Source organism: Carettochelys insculpta, chromosome 7, assembly GCF_033958435.1.
Source record: "Carettochelys insculpta isolate YL-2023 chromosome 7, ASM3395843v1, whole genome shotgun sequence".
In the NCBI taxonomy this organism is placed as follows: Eukaryota; Metazoa; Chordata; order Testudines; family Carettochelyidae; genus Carettochelys; species Carettochelys insculpta.
The window spans coordinates 27,061,236-27,078,795 of NC_134143.1; the positions used below are offsets into that span (position 1 = coordinate 27,061,236).

The 17,560-nt window shown below is 40.3% G+C and overlaps 1 protein-coding gene across 6 annotated transcripts in view; it reads right to left on the minus strand.

Annotated features, from left to right (window-relative positions):
• The window catches only part of JMJD1C (jumonji domain containing 1C), a 276,168-nt gene that overhangs the window by 25,766 nt on the left and 232,842 nt on the right, over positions 1-17,560 (minus strand). For all 6 annotated transcript variants that reach the window (XM_075000187.1, XM_075000184.1, XM_075000186.1 and 3 more), the window contains 6 exons: positions 17,314-17,466; positions 3,734-3,823; positions 2,235-2,362; positions 1,823-2,036; positions 1,104-1,318; positions 174-452 (listed from right to left, as the gene is read on the minus strand). In XM_075000187.1, the coding sequence (XP_074856288.1) occupies positions 174-452; positions 1,104-1,318; positions 1,823-2,036; positions 2,235-2,362; positions 3,734-3,823; positions 17,314-17,466 (1,079 nt within the window). The remainder of the gene's footprint in view (positions 1-173; positions 453-1,103; positions 1,319-1,822; positions 2,037-2,234; positions 2,363-3,733; positions 3,824-17,313; positions 17,467-17,560) is intronic.

Genomic DNA, 17,560 nt, shown 5'->3' on the forward strand with positions numbered 1-17,560 from the left:
TTGAACTGTGAGGGGAGTTTGTGCTGGTGATGAAAGGAGAAAGATCTGCTGACTGTGAAATGCTGCCACTGATGAAGAAAATACCTGTTACGGTGATTTTACTTGTACACTAAGCCGAAAGGATTTCTATATCTACAGTCACTTTTCATAATAAGCAGCACATTGCTACCTACCTTTCCTTGTTTCCAGTACTCTTTAAAAAGCTTCCAGTTGCTGCTGTTTTTATGATCTCTGAACCACAAAATGTGCTTATCACAGATCCATGAATGTGGAATATCAGTATAAGATTGACTGCAATCATCCAGAAAAGACCTTTGACCATCTTTTGGCCCATCCTTCATTTCAGATTTTATATTTATCTTTGGTGCTCTATTTGGTGGAATCTTGTTTTCTACAACTGAAGCAATTATGTCATCGAGAATATTTGGCATACTCCTTCCACCTTTGCCACCCTTGTGGAAAAACAAAATTAGTTTAATAGGAAATTTCAGATCTACCTTCTTCAACAGAATGTGAGAAATACTGAATATAAATCAAAACTGTATACTTATATACCATATCCACAAGAAAGAATTTACTGAAATAATCATCTCTTGAATCAGAGAACTGCCGTTAAAATGATAATGAATATGTTCAACTTCCTTTAAATTCCTAAATCAACATTTTATCTAAATCAAAGTCACATATTGTAAATAATTTGATCAGTCATCATTGAACAGTCACATTATCTTTCAGGGAAGCTTTAGTGATGTTTATTTATGTATTTAATTACAAATTAACATTCAAAACAACGAAGGGTCCTGTGGCACCTTACAGACCAACAGAAAAGTTTAGAGCATGAGCTTTCGTGAGTTAACTCACTTCTTCAGATGCTGAAGAAGCATCTGAAGAAGTGAGTTAACTCACGAAAGCTCATGCTCTAAACTTTTCTGTTGGTCTATAAGGTGCCACAGGACCCTTCGTTGCTGCTACAGATCCAGACTAACACGGCTACCCCTCTGATACATTCAAAACAAGAGTATTACGAGGCTGTTACAGTTAAAATGTTCCAAAGCAAGTTGTGAGAATTTTCAAAACCCCATGCATTTTGGTAATACACTCACTGTTGTTCCTGTAGAGTAAACTGGAGCAAAAGCAATGCCAGCATCTGTAGAACCTAGACGCAGTTTGCCAGCTGTTGTAGTGAGTAGGTCTCGTAAAGTTGAGCCCTGTTCATTGCTCTGGGACACAGGAGGAGATGTTTTACAATTTAGAGGCTCTGAACTGTCTTGGTCTCTCTCTTCTTTAGTATGTTTTCCAGGAGGACATTCTTTATTTTCTAAAATAAAACAGTTTTGATATTTACGTGATTGTGTCACGATGCAGACATTCAAACAACACGCGCATCCTTCATTTTATAGTTGTGGTAATATAGGAAAGCACAATTACTTTATTCACCTGAAAATACACCAGTGGATGAATTAGATCCTTCAAAATGAAGTCAAACAGTGTATCATGAAAAGGCCTTCCTCAACATATCAGACATGTAGCTGAGTGTGCACCTGTCATAAATGAGAGCTGCTGTAGCTAAGAGAGGCTGGGAAACACTAGCACATTACACATGCATTCCACTGGTGGCTTTTCTGTTACATTCAACAAATAATTACATTGGTAGCCAGTTCTGATGCCCCTAGAAGGTGGCAATGAGATTGTAAATTTAGGAATAACAACATTTTTTAATGACAAATAATACCCAAGGTGGATATTTTTTCTTAGCGAGTTCAACACAGATTGTTGGGGCTCTCACTATGACACACTTAACATTAGCATGTCTAATATTTACCTTTCTTTTCCTCTCTGGCTTTTTGCTCTGCTAGATCAGCTAACCAATGCAGTGGTGACTGAGATTCTGGTGGAGTTAACTTGTTGTCTGCGCTTACATCACTCCCTGGACTTGAACTGCCATTTGTCTCAGACTTCTGAGGGGTATTCAGCTGCTGAGACTCAGGCATGCACAGAGAAATTTTATTACTGTGATTAAGGACATTCTGTAAAACCTATAGAGAAGGACAATTTTATTTTTTAAATATAATGCTTTGTTTTAATGCAAACAAAAAGTTGTAAATGTGGTCATTTGCCAAAATGTTAAAACAGAACAGAATGAAAAAGTTGATTTATGGATAGTACTTAAAACATAACAAATTCACAAATAAGAAAATGCCTGAACACAAATCTTAAGTTCATTACAGACTCACCTGAGACACACCATTCATTGCAGGGAACTTCCCAGTTTGCATGTTCTGTTTGCTGATACATGGGCAGAAGGATTTAATCTCAAATTTCTCTTTTAAACTGTGCATTGCATCTAGAAGATCTGTCAGAACTGTTAAGATGAAGCAGGAACAGCATTAGCAGTTCTTTCATGAACAATGTGAAGTTTTTTTTATTCTCTTCATGAAAACTATGATGGTGTTATATAGCTATTTATATTCCATATTAAAAGCTCAAAAGATTCTTAAGCACTCACAAACAAGGAAACAAAGTTAAGACTGTCTTATTATTAACTGCCATAACCTGTGCAAACTTTAAGACACACTCCTTAATTATACAATCACATACCTCCCACTAGGTTCTGTGTGGAGAGATGTCTTGATGAAGTAAATGCAATGCATGCCCCTTCTAACTTGCCATAGTCACCACTTGCCAGCAAACCCAAAAGCTATTTTTGCTACAGAGGAACCTGTCTGGAAACCAGTATGCAGAGCCTGGCCCCCACCAGGGTGTTCTACCAACTGATGATCACACCCCAGAAGGTGGTAGGTGAACAAGGGAGGATTAATGATAAGTCAATACTCCTCAGTTAACCATCCAATCATTTTAACATCCCTGTTTAAAATGCTATAATGGATACGCATAATAGGACATAACTGAAGCTATGTAGGTAATCTTAACATTGGCATTTGCTGAGGCGAGTGCTTTACTTGGCAATTTAAATATTTTTAACCAAGTTTTGATAGGGCAAGTGTGTGTTAGAAATCTGTCATGTTTGTTAAGATGCTCTAACTTTCCCTGAAATAATACCACTCAACCACCATAACATATTTATTGTGTGACTGTTGTCCCATTTAGACAACAACTAAGAGATGCATAATTTTTTAATTTGTTTTCCTGCCAGGTTATCACTAAAAAGCAGAGTTAAGGTTCTTCAGGAGCCCAAAATTTACTTCCATACCTAAATATTTGGATTTCTTTTAATTTAAATTCTGAATTTTGGAAATTTACAATGTTTGTTTCGGGGATAATGGAAACATTCTTGTATTTTTAGTTTTTAAATATTTATTAATAATTCCACTTGTGAGCGATAAACAAGAATCCCAAAGAGAATGTCACCTTGTAATATTTCTATGGTTGGAATGCATCAAGTTTCTTTTTTTAAATAAAGTTTTATGGTCAGATTTGCTAGAATACTCTGACTGCCATAGACCATTCAGGAGCAGCATAAAACAGACAAAGGGCAAATCCTACTTTTTCCCTATCCACTACTCCCTGCGTCCCCTACATTTCCCTGCACACACACCCATCAAGTCTCACGCTGCATCCTCTCCCTCTGTACCTCTCCCTATTGTCTCCCCACTTGCTGAGGGCACATTGTGCAAGAAGCAGCTTTTAACAATACTGAAAATTACTAGAACTTTAAAATAATTAGGTATTTCCACACAAACAATGATTTAAGTTGTTTTTTATGCAATCTTACCAGAGCCTGGAATAATCTGAGTTGGCATTAAATGTTTGTGATCATGAGGCTGCCCTTTTACACACTTCATCCAAGCATACAATTCTTTATCTGTAAAATAACATTTCCAGTTATTTTATTTCACTTGTGACTATTACTCAAATTATCTAATACACAGATATTCCCAAACCATTATTTAGAACACTCTACACCTATACTCAGATGTTGTATATAAGAACCTTGTATGACCAACATTTTGTTTGTATTATCAAAACAAAAAAACAGTAAAGTAGCACTTTAAAGACCAACAAAATAATTTATTAGGTGAACTTTCATGGGACAGACCCACCTCTTCAGTCCATAGCCATACCAGAACAGACTCAATATTTAAGGCACAGAGAACCAAAAATAGTAATCAAGGTTGACAAATCAGGAAAAAAAATTATCAAGGTGAGCAAATCAGAGAGTAGAGGGGTGGGGGAGTCAAGAATTAGATTAAGCCAAGTTTGCAAAACAGCCCCTATAATGACCCAGAAAATTCCCATCCTGGTTCAAACCACATGTTAATGTGTCAAATTTGAGTATAAGAGAGAGTTCAGCAGCCTCTCTTTCCAAAGTAGCGTGAAGATTCCTCTTCAGTAACATGCAAACTCTTCAGTTATTAACAGAACGGCCCACTCCATTAAAATGTCAGCTGACCAGTTTGCGGATCAGGAGTGTTTTTATGTCTGTTTTGTGCCCATCAACTCTTTGTTTTCGAGAGTTTGAAGTCTGTCCAATATACAAAGCATCTGGGCATTGTTGGCACATAATGGCATATATGATGTTAGTTGAGGAACATGAGAATGTGCCCGTGATTCTGTCACTAACCTGGTTAGGTCCTGTGATGGTATCCCAAGAATAGATATGTGGACAAAGCTGGTAGCGGGTTTTGTTGCAAGGAAAAGTCCCAAGACTGGTGTTCCTGCGGTACAGACTGTGGCTGTTGGTGAGAATCCTCAACCTTAGAGGAATTTTCACACTACTTTGGAAAGAGAGGCTGCTGAACTCTCTCATGTATTCAAATTCAACACATTAACACAGGGTTTGAACCGGGATGGGAATTTTCTGGATCATTATAGGGGCTCTTTTGAAAACTTGGCTTAATCTAATTCTTGACTCCCCCAAGCCCTCTACTCTCTGATTTGCTCACCTTGATAATTTTTTTTCTGATTTGTCAACCTTGATTACTATTTTTGGTTCTCTACGCCTTAAATATTGAATCTGTTCTGGCATGGCTATGTCTGAAGAATTGGGTCTGTCCCATGAAAGCTCACCTGATAAATTATTTTGTTAGTCTTTGAAGTGCTACTTTACTGCTTTTTGTCTTTGATAGTGTATAGACTAACATGTCTTTCTCTTTGTTTGTAATATTTTCACAGAAAAGACTATTAGAATGGATTTTTAATATAAATAGAGGCAAAGATGTCCACAGCACACATCATTGTCTAAATTTCAAAGCTTACTCATGTTATTACATTTAGATGTTATTTTTGCATGAGTAAAAATCTATCCTACAGTTCCTATTCAGGCAATTGAAGAGTTCTCACCGAAAAATTCTTATCATACAGAAAGAGATGAGAACAGCTTATACAAGTTGAACCTCTCTCGTCTGGCACCCTTGGGACCTGACTGGTGTAAGACGAGAGAATTTGCTGGACCATGGGAGGTTAATATTTTCTAGCACATTACTAACTCTTCCACTGCTTACTGGACTCTTAGAAGACATTTAGGAATAAATTACAACTCAATAACAGCACAGAACACTAACAGCCAGTACTGGCAGCTGTAAACAAACTCTATGGGACCACGGGAAACTTGGCCATACACATGAGTGGTCATCTGGCTAACTAAAATGAAACCAGATTATGGTATTTCTGGATGAGTGTGTTCTGGATTAGAGAGGTTCAACCTGTATTAAAATCTTTACTGGGGCAGTAACATAGAGGTCCTATTAATAGGGACTGAATTTATCTAGGCACTGTACAAATCATATATTAAGACAAAGACAAAGGCTGGATAAAGAAACAGAAGCCAAGACAGAGAGGTGACTTTGCGCGGACCTGCTGCATTATTTTTGGACAGAAATGGGACAGAAACACAGCCTGGAATTCCATCGATCATACCATGCTGCCTGTCTTTAATGGATGATATGATAGAGGTATATAAAATCATGAATGGTGTGGAGAAAGTGAATATAGAAAAATTATTTACCTTTTCCCATAATACAAGAACTAGGGGACACCAAATGAAATTGATGGGTAGTGGGTTCAAAACTAATAAAAGGAAATTTTTCTTCACACAGCGCACAGTCAACCTGTGGAACTCCTTGCCCGAGGCGGCTGTGAAGGCCAGGACTCTATTAGGGTTTAAAAAAGAGCTTGATAAATTTTTGCAGGTCAGGTCCATAAATGGCTATTAGCCAGGGATAAAGTATGGTGCCCTAGCCTTCATAACAAGGGCAGGAGATGGATGGCAGGAGATAAATCACTTGTCTTCTGTTCTCCTTCTCTGGGGCGCCTGGCATTGGCCACCGTCGACAGATGGGATGCTGGGCTTGATGGACCTTTGGTCTGACCCAGTATGGCCATTCTTATGTTCTTATGTTCTTATGTTCTTATGAAGTCTTCAAATCTATTTGCACTTTGCTCAGCTGTAGTAATATATTTTGCTTGCGCCCATTGGCAGGCTAAGAGACACATTCAAACTATTTTCCTTACATTGAAAAATTTACAATGCACCAAATTTCTCTTATCCTGGATATTAGAAACATTCAGCAAACTTTCTTACAACCAAAGGAATTTTGTAAATCACTTAATAGGATAACCTTAAAGTACATAATTTTAACACACTCATGTACGTGTCATATACCACGAACAAAATACAACCATCATACACCATGACTCAAATATTTACTCAATACATTTTATCATTAGCATATTACATTAAATTTTGTAACCGACCTTTTGAAGAATGAATAGAAACTAGAAGTAGGAAAAGCCTTCCCCTCTTGATATCGCAAAATTTGTACAACTCTAGTCTGAACCCTAATCCCACAATAAACTGTGTGGGTGATCAGCTACAAAGAGCCCCAATTAAGTCATCCCAAGTACAGGGGGCTAACACTGAGATGCTTGTGGAACTGGAGGTTTTTCTTGATCATAACACAATACTCAAGCACTATGGTTTAACTGCCTTAGATCAAAGTTAAAAATATAACTAAAATCACTTTCATTTTAAGTAGCTATGTGTGTAAAGACAATTTTATAATTGTGCATTTTCAGTCTTTTATTTTGAACACATTTAGTACATATTGTACAACAGAACAATTACTCAGTTATAAGTTGCAGAATTAGTACATGTCCAGCGTTCTCAAAAATAAAATGCTGACAGACAGCGCATTTGGACAATACTGAGAATAAAAATTTATGTTTGGTTATGTGGACTGAGTGTAGACCATGCTTTTCTCCCAAAGCCAAGAACACAACTCAGGAATCCTGATACCTAACATTCCAGTACCATCTCTCAGATAGTTGCACAACCCCTGGCAAACTGTGTGTTATGTCTCCCTTTAAAAGACTGTCCACAGAAAAGACAACTGCTTGTTTCAATCACAGATTACTCCTGTAACTAAATCAGATGAGACCTGAGCTATGTTTTGGGTTCAAAAACTGCTGCTGACCTGTATCAGACGGAAAAATTTATATTCAAACACAGCCTGACCATTTTAAATTAATGTGGAATACCCGCAACTGCTGCGATGACTTTTATTGCAAAACATTATACTTAAAAGTGAACTGGAATGCTCTGGTAATATTTGATTCGTTGTCATATTTTTAGTGTTTGTATTTTAATTAAAGGGAGGCACAGAACTGCTTGGGCCATGGAAATAATGGTCAGTTACTCTTAAAAGAAGTCCCCACTTCATAACCAACCAACCAATTAAATGTTGTGAGATCTGTGTGTATTAGGAAGCTTGTCCTCTTGTTGTGACAAAATAGGACTTCACCCACTAGGGCTGCCCACTCAACTAGTAAAATGAAAGACATTCACAAAAATGCAACTGAGCTAATTAAATATTCATGCAACTTCACAATACTTGGCTGGTATGCTTGATGATGTCACAAAAAACCTAAGAAATGATGATAGGATGGGCTTTTGTCTGTGCAGAGAAATTAAGAAAAAAAATCACTGGACTTAAATAACTGAACATTTAAATCTCTGACATTTGTGGTATGGCTGCCCCAAACCAGCACGTCATTCTCCTATTACATTCAGCAACTGCAAAAACAAACACTGGTTCCAGGAAAAATAATGTAATACGGAGCTGAATCATTCAGACAAAAGCCTGTGTTTCTGCAATTTCTTGGTGGTGCCAAAGCATAGGTACAGTACATAAGCAGCGCACGATGTATCACTGGAAATTAGACTGTAGAGCAAAACCAGCATACTGCTGTTCTAGCAGTATTGAAGGAAGATATAAAACTCCCCACTGCCACCAAGACTGAAAAGACCCTTGTTTGTATTTTGCTTTTTAAAATTTGTAACTTTTTTTAACCTTTCCCCATCTCTTTAGAATTCATGCTTTAAAGACTGTTTTAACATGATTTACCCAACTTTCCAAGTGTTTCTAACATTCACAAACATCCAAGCCAAGCCAATATGCACATACACAGTGTCCTGGACGCTAAGAGCCTGTGAAGAGCATCAGGATAATAAATGCTTTGGAGTTGGAGCAGTGTCCATAGTATGTCTATCAATACTGCTGAAGACATTCTGAAGACTATGAAGGTTATGTACAGGTGGGATTCCACTCAAGCTGCTGTTTTATGATCACTCAGACTTGCTGTTTGGTCAGTACAAGACCTCTCACTTCAGAAGCTGGCCTGTTCTTCCCTGAGCTGATCTGTCAATTTCTGTCTTCACTCTCTCTCAGAGAATCCTACTGAACTCTTTTCCTGGAATGGACAATAACATGATGCCTCTCCAGTTCTTGCATTCCTTCAGGCTGCCTTTCTTTGGAAGCTCGATAAGATAGTTGTGTTTCCAGTCTTGTGGGATCTCTTCAGTGTCCCAAATAGATAATACATCATGTTGACTAATGTCTTACTACCTGTCTTGATTGCTTCTGCAGGGATGTTGTCTGGACTAGGGGCTTGTAAACACTTTTCAGATGGGCAGTGGCTTTTCTGATTTCCTCTTTTGTAGGTCTGCTGCTATAAATTTGCAGCAGTATATCTGTCGGTAGTAACTCCGAAGGTTCCAAGTGGGCAGGGTGGTTCAGGAACTCTTCTGTCTACTGAGCTTTGCGACCGGGTGCTGGCAAACAGGGTGCGTGCTAACAGGAGGGAGTTTGGAGAGGCTGTCCTGGAGGAGGAGAAGGAAGGAGCAAACTAAAGCACCTTGGGGTAAGTGGCTGCTTATATTTGGAGGTTTTGGGCTTGTGTGTTTGTTTGGAGTTTGGAGTTTGTTTGTTTGGAGTGCTGAGCTGAGTGTTTGTTTGTTTGTTTGAAAGGCCGTGTGCTCAGGCAGGCAGGCAGTTGGAAGCTGATTAGGTTTGAATTGAAACACCGTGTGCTGATTGGCTGAGCTGTAGGCAGAGGGAGGAGCTATCAGGGAGGCTGAGCACTTAAACCCTGCTAGTAAGCGACCAGGGAGCTTTGCGACCGGGTGCTGGCAAACAGGGTGCGTGCTAACAGGAGGGAGTTTGGAGAGGGGAGTTGAGAGGGGGAGCTTGGAGGGAGCCAGTGACTTCCTTCTGTTGCCCTTAAACTAAATCCTTTATAACAACCTCTATCTGAAACATTTAATTAACCCTCATATATAACTAGAGTAGGAAATGGAGGCAGAAGCCCAGCAGCAGAGTGGGGGCTATCCTGTTTATTGTGTCGAGTGCAGTATGTATGACTACCTACCCTGTGGGCGGGTGGCGTATGTGTGCGCTCGATGCAAGGAGCTCCTGGCCCTGAGAGACCGAGTGCGTGCTTTGGAGGCCAGGGTGGCTGAACTGGAGGAGCTAAGGAAGGCAGAGGTGTTTGTGGATGAGACTTTCCGGGACATAGTAGGGCTGTCCCACCTCCAATCTGACAGTCCTGAGGCTGTTACGGAGGATGAAAGGCTCAGGGAAGGAGAGCAGTCAAGGGGAGCAGAGGGAAACCATCCCGTAATTGGGACCCTCCTTCCAGAGGGTGATGTTGTATCCTCTCGTGCCGAGGATACTTCTCCGGGGGAGGGAGCGCCAGCTGTTAGGAAGAAGCAGGTTTTAGTAGTGGGGGATTCGATCATTAGAAATATAGATAGTTGGGTTTGTGATGACCGGGAGAACCGTATGGTGACTTGCCTGCCTGGTGCGAAGGTTGCGGATCTCTCGAGGCATCTAGACAGACTTATGGGCAGTGCTGGGGAGGAGCCGGTCGTCGTGGTACATGTTGGTACCAATGACATAGGGAAGGGTAGAAGAGATGTTCTGGAGGCCAAATTTAGGTTACTAGGAAAGAGACTGAAATCCAGAACATCTTTGGTGGCATTCTCTGAAATGCTTCCGGTTCCACGCGCAGGGCCAGATAGACAGGCAGAACTTCAGAGTCTCAATGCGTGGATGAGACGATGGTGTAGGGAAGAGGGGTTTAGATTTATTAGGAACTGGGGACACTTTTGGGGTAGGGGGAGCCTATACAGGAAGGATGGGCTCCACCTAAATCAAGGTGGATCCAGACTGCTGGCATTAAACATTAAAAAGGACATAGAGCAGTTTTTAAACTAAGAGGTGGGGGAAAGCCGATTGGTGCGGGGGAGCACCTGGATCGGACGGAGACTTCTCTTACACGAGGCTCCATAGACAGGGATTCCCTAGAAGTTAGTCAGATAGGGAACGTGGGAAATAATATATGGGCAAGATCAGATGTGAAACAATCGTGCATAAAAAAATCCACCACGTCTGTGAAAGGCGGACATATAAATAGTGGTAGTTTTCTAACATGCTTTTACACTAATGCTAGGAGTCTGTCTAATAAGATGGGTGAACTGGAGTACCTCATATCAAAGGAGGAAGTTGACATAATAGGCATCTCAGAAACATGGTGGAATGAGGACAATCAGTGGGACACTATCATACCGGGATATAAATTATATCGGAAAGACAGAACAGGTCGTGCGGGTGGCGGAGTGGTACTATATGTGAAGGATAATATAGAATCAAATGAAGTAAAAATCCTAAAGGAATCAAAATGTTCCATAGAATCATTATGGATAACAATTCATTCCTCTAATATGAATATGGCATTAGGAATATATTACCGACCACCTAACCAGGACAGTGATAGTGATGCTGAAATGTTAAGGGAGATTAGAGAGGCTATCAAAATAAAAAACACAGTAATAATAGGAGATTTCAATTATCCCCATATTGATTGGGTGCATGTCACCTCAGGACGGGATTCAGAGATTAAATTTCTTGATGCCTTAAATGACTGCTTCTTGGAGCAGCTAGTACAGGAACCCACAAGGGGAGAGTCGATTCTCGATCTAGTCTTGACTGGAACGCAGGATCTGGTCCAAGAGGTAACTGTTACTGGACCGCTTGGAAATAGTGACCACAATATAATAACTTTTAATATTCCTGTGTTGGGAAGAACACCGCAGCGGTCAAACACTCTGGCATTTAATTTCAAAAAGGGGAATTACACTAAAATGAGGAAGCTAGTTAAACAGAAACTAAAAGGTAGAGTAATTAAACTAAAATCCCTGGAAGCTGCATGGAAACTGTTTAAAGACACCATACTAGAGGCCCAACTTAAATGTATACCCCAAATAAAAAAACACAGTAAGAGACCTAACAAAGAACCACCATGGCTAAACAGCCATGTTAAAAAGGCAGTGAGAGAGAAAAGGGCAGCTTTTAAAAAGTGGAAGTCAAATCCTAGTGAGGAAAATAGAAAGGAACATAAACACTCCCAAATTAACTGTCATAATGTAGTAAGAAAAGCCAAAAAAGAGTTTGAGGAACAGCTAGCCAAAAATTCAAAAAACAATAGTAAAATGTTTTTTAAATACATTAGAAGCAGGAAGCCTGCTAAAAAAGCAGTGGGGCCCTTGGATGATAAAGATATAAAAGGAGCGATCAAGGAAGACAGTGCCATTGCGGAGCGATTAAATGATTTCTTTGCTTCAGTCTTCACGGCTGAAGATGTTACAGAGGTTCCTAAATCTGAGCCAGCCTTTTTAGGCGACAAATCTGAGGAACTCACTCAGATTGAAGTGACATTAGAGGAGGTTTTGGAATTAATTGATAAGCTGAATAGTAACAAGTCTCCAGGACCAGATGGCATTCACCCAAGGGTTCTGAAAGAACTCAAATGTGAAATTGCAGAGTTATTAACAGTGGTTTGTAACCTATCCTTTAAATCCACTTTGGTACCAAATGACTGGAAGACGGCCAATATAACACCAATATTTAAAAAAGGCTCTAGAGGAGATCCTGGCAATTATAGACCGATAAGTTTAACATCAGTACCAGGTAAATTAGTAGAAACACTAGTAAAGAGTAAAATTGCAAGGCACATAGAAGAGCACGAATTGTTGGGCAAAAGTCAGCATGGTTTCTGCAGAGGGAAGTCGTGTCTGTCTAATCTATTAGAATTCTTTGAAGGGGTTAATAAACATGCGGACAAGGGGCACCCAGTGGACATAATATACCTAGATTTCCAGAAAGCCTTTGACACGGTCCCACACCAAAGGCTTTTATGTAAATTAGGTGGTCATGGGATAGGAGGAAAGGTCCTTTCATGGATCGGGAATTGGTTAAAAGACAGAAAACAAAGGGTGGGAATAAATGGTAAATTTTCACAATGGAGGGGGGTAACTAGTGGTGTTCCCCAGGGCTCAGTCCTGGGACCGATCCTGTTCAACTTGTTCATCAATGATCTAGAAAATGAGGTAAGCAGTGAGGTGGCGAAGTTTGCAGATGACACCAAGTTGTTCAGGACAGTCAAAAGCAAAAGGGATTGTGAAGAACTACAAAAAGATCTCAGCAAACTGAGTGAGTGGGCAGCAAAATGGCAAATGAAATTTAATGTGGGTAAGTGTAAGGTAATGCATGTTGGAAAAAATAACCCAAATTACACGTACTACATGATGGGGTCAAATTTAGCTACGACAGATCAGGAAAGGGATCTTGGAGTTATAGTGGATAGTTCTCTGAAGACATCCACGCAGTGTGCAGCGGCAGTTAGTAAGGCAAATAGGATGTTAGGAATTATTAAAAAAGGGATCGATAATAAGACAAAAGATATCATACTTCCCCTATATAAAACTATGGTACGCCCACATCTCGAGTACTGCGTGCAGATGTGGTCTCCTCACCTCAAAAAAGATATATTGGCATTAGAAAAGGTTCAGAAAAGAGCGACTAAGATGATTAGGGGCTTGGAAAGGGTCCCATATGGGGAGAGGCTAGAGAGACTGGGACTTTTCAGTTTGGAAAAGAGGCGATTGAGGGGCGATATGATAGAGGTATATAAAATCATGAATGGTGTGGAGAAAGTGAATATAGAAAAATTATTTACCTTTTCCCATAATACAAGAACTAGGGGACACCAAATGAAATTGATGGGTAGTAGGTTCAAAACTAATAAAAGGAAATTTTTCTTCACACAGCGCACAGTCAACCTGTGGAACTCCTTGCCCGAGGAGGCTGTGAAGGCCAGGACTCTATTAGGGTTTAAAAAAGAGCTTGATAAATTTTTGCAGGTCAGGTCCATAAATGGCTATTAGCCAGGGATAAAGTATGGTGCCCTAGCCTTCATAACAAGGGCAGGAGATGGATGGCACGAGATAAATCACTTGTCTTCTGTTCTCCTTCTCTGGGGCACCTGGCATTGGCCACCGTCGGCAGATGGGATGCTGGGCTTGATGGACCTTTGGTCTGACCCAGTATGGCCATTCTTATGTTCTTATGTTCTTATGAGCTGCTCACTTGGGTTCACAGCACACATCACTCCTTATCCTTCACTGTACACTATTACCCAGCTTGCTTCCATGTGATGTCACACAGCTCTTTCAAGTTTTTCTGGCCTGCAGCTCCTTCCACTTGACATGAAAGGTTTTCCACAAAGTTCTTCTTGTCCCGCTTTAAGGCCTTTTAAACTCTTCTGTTGGTTTCTGAACACAGTCTCTCAGCTTCTGCCTTGGATACTCTTATTTTGCAGTTAATTGCTGGTTTTCTGTCCTTTATTTTGCTCAGAGTTTCTGCTGTGATCCATTCTGTGTGACACCTTGTCCTCTTCCCCAGTGTTTTATCACAGGTCTCTTTCCAGGCTGTTTTAGTGTCTTCCCAAATTTGTTCCATGGTAGCATCTTCCAGGATATGGTTTGTCGGAAGTGTATATCTATTGGACAGCTCCGCTTGGAAAGCAGTCCCTAAATCTTTCAGCCGCTCAGTGTCGAATCTCAGTCCCTGCTTGGTCACTTTTGTGGTGTACCTTTTGAGCTGGAACTTGAGTTTGAACGTGACAAAGGTGGTAGTCTGAACCTACATCTGCTCCTCTTCTAGCATGGACGTCCTGCATAAATCTTCTGAAATAACTGCTGATAGAGATGTTATCAATTGTCAGGAGAATTATTTTCTAACTGATGGTCTGGTGAAACCTAAGTGACCTTATGGATCCTTTTGTGTGGAAAAACACTGCCACTTATCACCAAACCACTGAAGAAATAAGTCACTGATGCAAGCTCTCCATTTTCATTCATGTTAAGTAGGCCTTCTTTTCCTATGATCTGTTCTCTACCTTTATTTACACTTCCAATTTTCTCATTGATGTCACCCATCAAAATCAAGATATCCATCCAAAATTATTTACCTGACCCATTCAATGAGTGAACCCTCAACATGCCGATCTGTTCACAACAGTATCTTGACAGAATCCTTCAGCATACTGTCAGGAGTTTGTCAAGGGTACCTATTGTCACCTTTCCTGCGTTTTATCACAATGGACTGGATTATGAGCAGGATGACAGATGGCCATCTATGGGGCATTAAGTGGACACTTTTCAAACAGGTAGAGAACATTGATTTGGCTGACAATGTCATCCTCCTTTCACAGTGACATGAAAGCATGGAGGAAAAGGTCACAATGCTAGGCAAAACTGCCTCAATGACTAGACTAAGTATTAACAAGGGAAAGATCCAGACAATAAGGATCAACCAGTCTAACAACATCACCATCACACTGGGAGGGAATGACCTGGAAGATGTGGAGTAGTTCACCTACTTGGGGAGTATTATGGGCAAAGATGGAGGAACAGACAAGGATAAGAGTGCCAGGATAGGTAAAGCAACAGCTACATTCAAGACTCTTCATCTCATATGGAGTTCACAAATAACATCTATGAAGACAAAACTGCGTATCTTCACAAATGCGAAGAGTGTGCTCTTGTATGGATGCAAGACCTGGCATACTAAAAAGTCTTCAAACCACAAGCTACAGACATTCATAAACAGATGCCTGAGGTACATCCTTCACATCAAATGGCAAGAATGTCACAAACGAGGAGCTTTGGAACAGAGCAGGAAAAGAACCACTTGACATTAAATTCAGGAGAAGAAAGTGGGGATGGCTTGGCCACACTTTTAAGAAAACAAACATTCAGCATATTCCGTCAAGCTCTCAAATCGAACCTGTAAGGAAAACACAAAAGTAGTCGTCCTCGGACAATGTGGAGAACATCTACTGAGATTGAAAGACAACATCTGGAGTACTCCTGGAGTCGGCTTGAAGTTTTGTCCCAAGACAGAGTGAAGCGGAGGAGACTTGTAGATGACATGCTCCACTCAAAGTACAAAGGTTTAAGTCATTATGAAAAAAGAGTAATTTCCTCAACTCCCCTTTAAAGGGCCACAGGAAACTTGGACACACCCATGATAAGCAGACACCCAGCTAACTAAAAATCATACTGGACTAGAGAGGTTCAACCTGTATATAACCTTCTCTACTTAAATTCTTAAAGAAATCTCTGATTAGGAAATTTATTAGCAAAAGTCTTTTGAAGATATGCCCATGTGTACTTCCATAGCAACATATCATCATAATCCTTTTCTTCCCCCGCCCCAACAGTATTGTGTGTCAATTTGTCAGTTAAATTGTGAACTGTTTGAAAATGTGAACATATATTTATCTGCCCGAAAAGGACCATTTATGAATACATGAACAACCATCATCAGCACTATCCTTACTCTTCCACATAAAGCGCTCACCATATCCAGTAACTAGGTTTACATTCTTAAAACACCAACCTTAGAAAACTATTAATACGCTATAGATAAAAGTAGTATCAAAAGTAATACCAAAGCAATAGTCAATCAGTAGTTCTATCATAAGCATCATCAATGCTATGACATTAATCAATGAAGGTCCATGGTAACACTTTCAGTGCTGCACCCTGCACCATGGAAAGTAGCCATGATGGTGATGTTTGGTATGTCATATAGATGGCTCTGAAGGTATCATGTGTGGATGGAGAATCAATGTCCTCATCCACCCAAGCTCTGCCCAGGGAGATCAACACAGCCTGGCTCAATGGTGGTGCTGAAGCCAGGGGTGTGTCGCACAACCATGCTGCCTGTGGGTGCCGCAAACCGGGCATGCTCCACCAGCATCTGTACACGGTACCTTCATAGATGACTGACCTGTCTGCCTGTGTCACCAGTACTGGGGATGGAGAACAGCACTGTATGCTCAACTCTGCAATGAGGGGACAAGTGCCTACGGGCAGAGTGTTTCTTTGGTGCCATGGCAGACACCGACACCAGAGTACTTCTTACTACTCACACCAAGGGTGACTCCAGCGTCAAGGGCTGTAATGCCAAATCAATTATGAGGAACTTAAGATGGTGGCTGTGTTCCTTCCTAGTTCTGGGATGAAAACATTGTCCATTTGGTGTTCTTTATCCATGCACTTCAGACAGTTGATGACAGGGTCACCAGGAGGCATTAACTCGGCAGAGCTCTCACAAGCTTTGAAGCCTTGGGACTGTAGCATGCCCGAATGCCAAGACTCAAGCAGAAGGAAACCTACAAAACTTATAAGCTACAGGTATCACAAACTAAACCACAGCTACAACTAATTTCAAACTATTTATACTAGGGTAGATGAAGCCACTTGCTGTAGCAAGGGACCACACTGTTCCAGTGATCATTATGAGCAATAAGAAACAGAGTGTGGGTCAGCTGTGCCTTAAAATACACTGCCATGGTGGCAGCACACGAACAGCTTCACAGCCAACCATATAGGTATCACTAGGGAAAAAAATTTTTTGGGGATCATTAATGTGTGCACACATGTCTTGGAATCTACACGAGCAATCATTTGACCAAGAATTGTGACTGCTGCTTTTTGGGAATCTTGGTTTTATATACTGTCATGGCAAAGGTGAGGAAGCTTTGAAAAATAGGAAACATTTATACTTTATGCAAAAATAATAGTATTTAACCTTCAGGAACAGGAATTCTAGAACATGTTAGAATCAACACAGAGAATGATCTAGTTTATATAAAATTATAACTGACCTCTGGAACTCTTCCTTTCCTTTGCCTTATAACAATCTAAGCAGACCACAAACCCACATTTTTGGCAGACCCAATGAATGTTAAACAGTGTGGCTTCACATGCATCACACATCTCACGGACTCCTCTCACTGCTCTCTTCCAGGCAATTTTGGCTGAAACATAAAGTAAACAGAACAGAAGTATCGAAATTTAAAGGTAAACATCTGTAAGCTATAGCACAGAAATGAATTTTCACCTAAAAATACC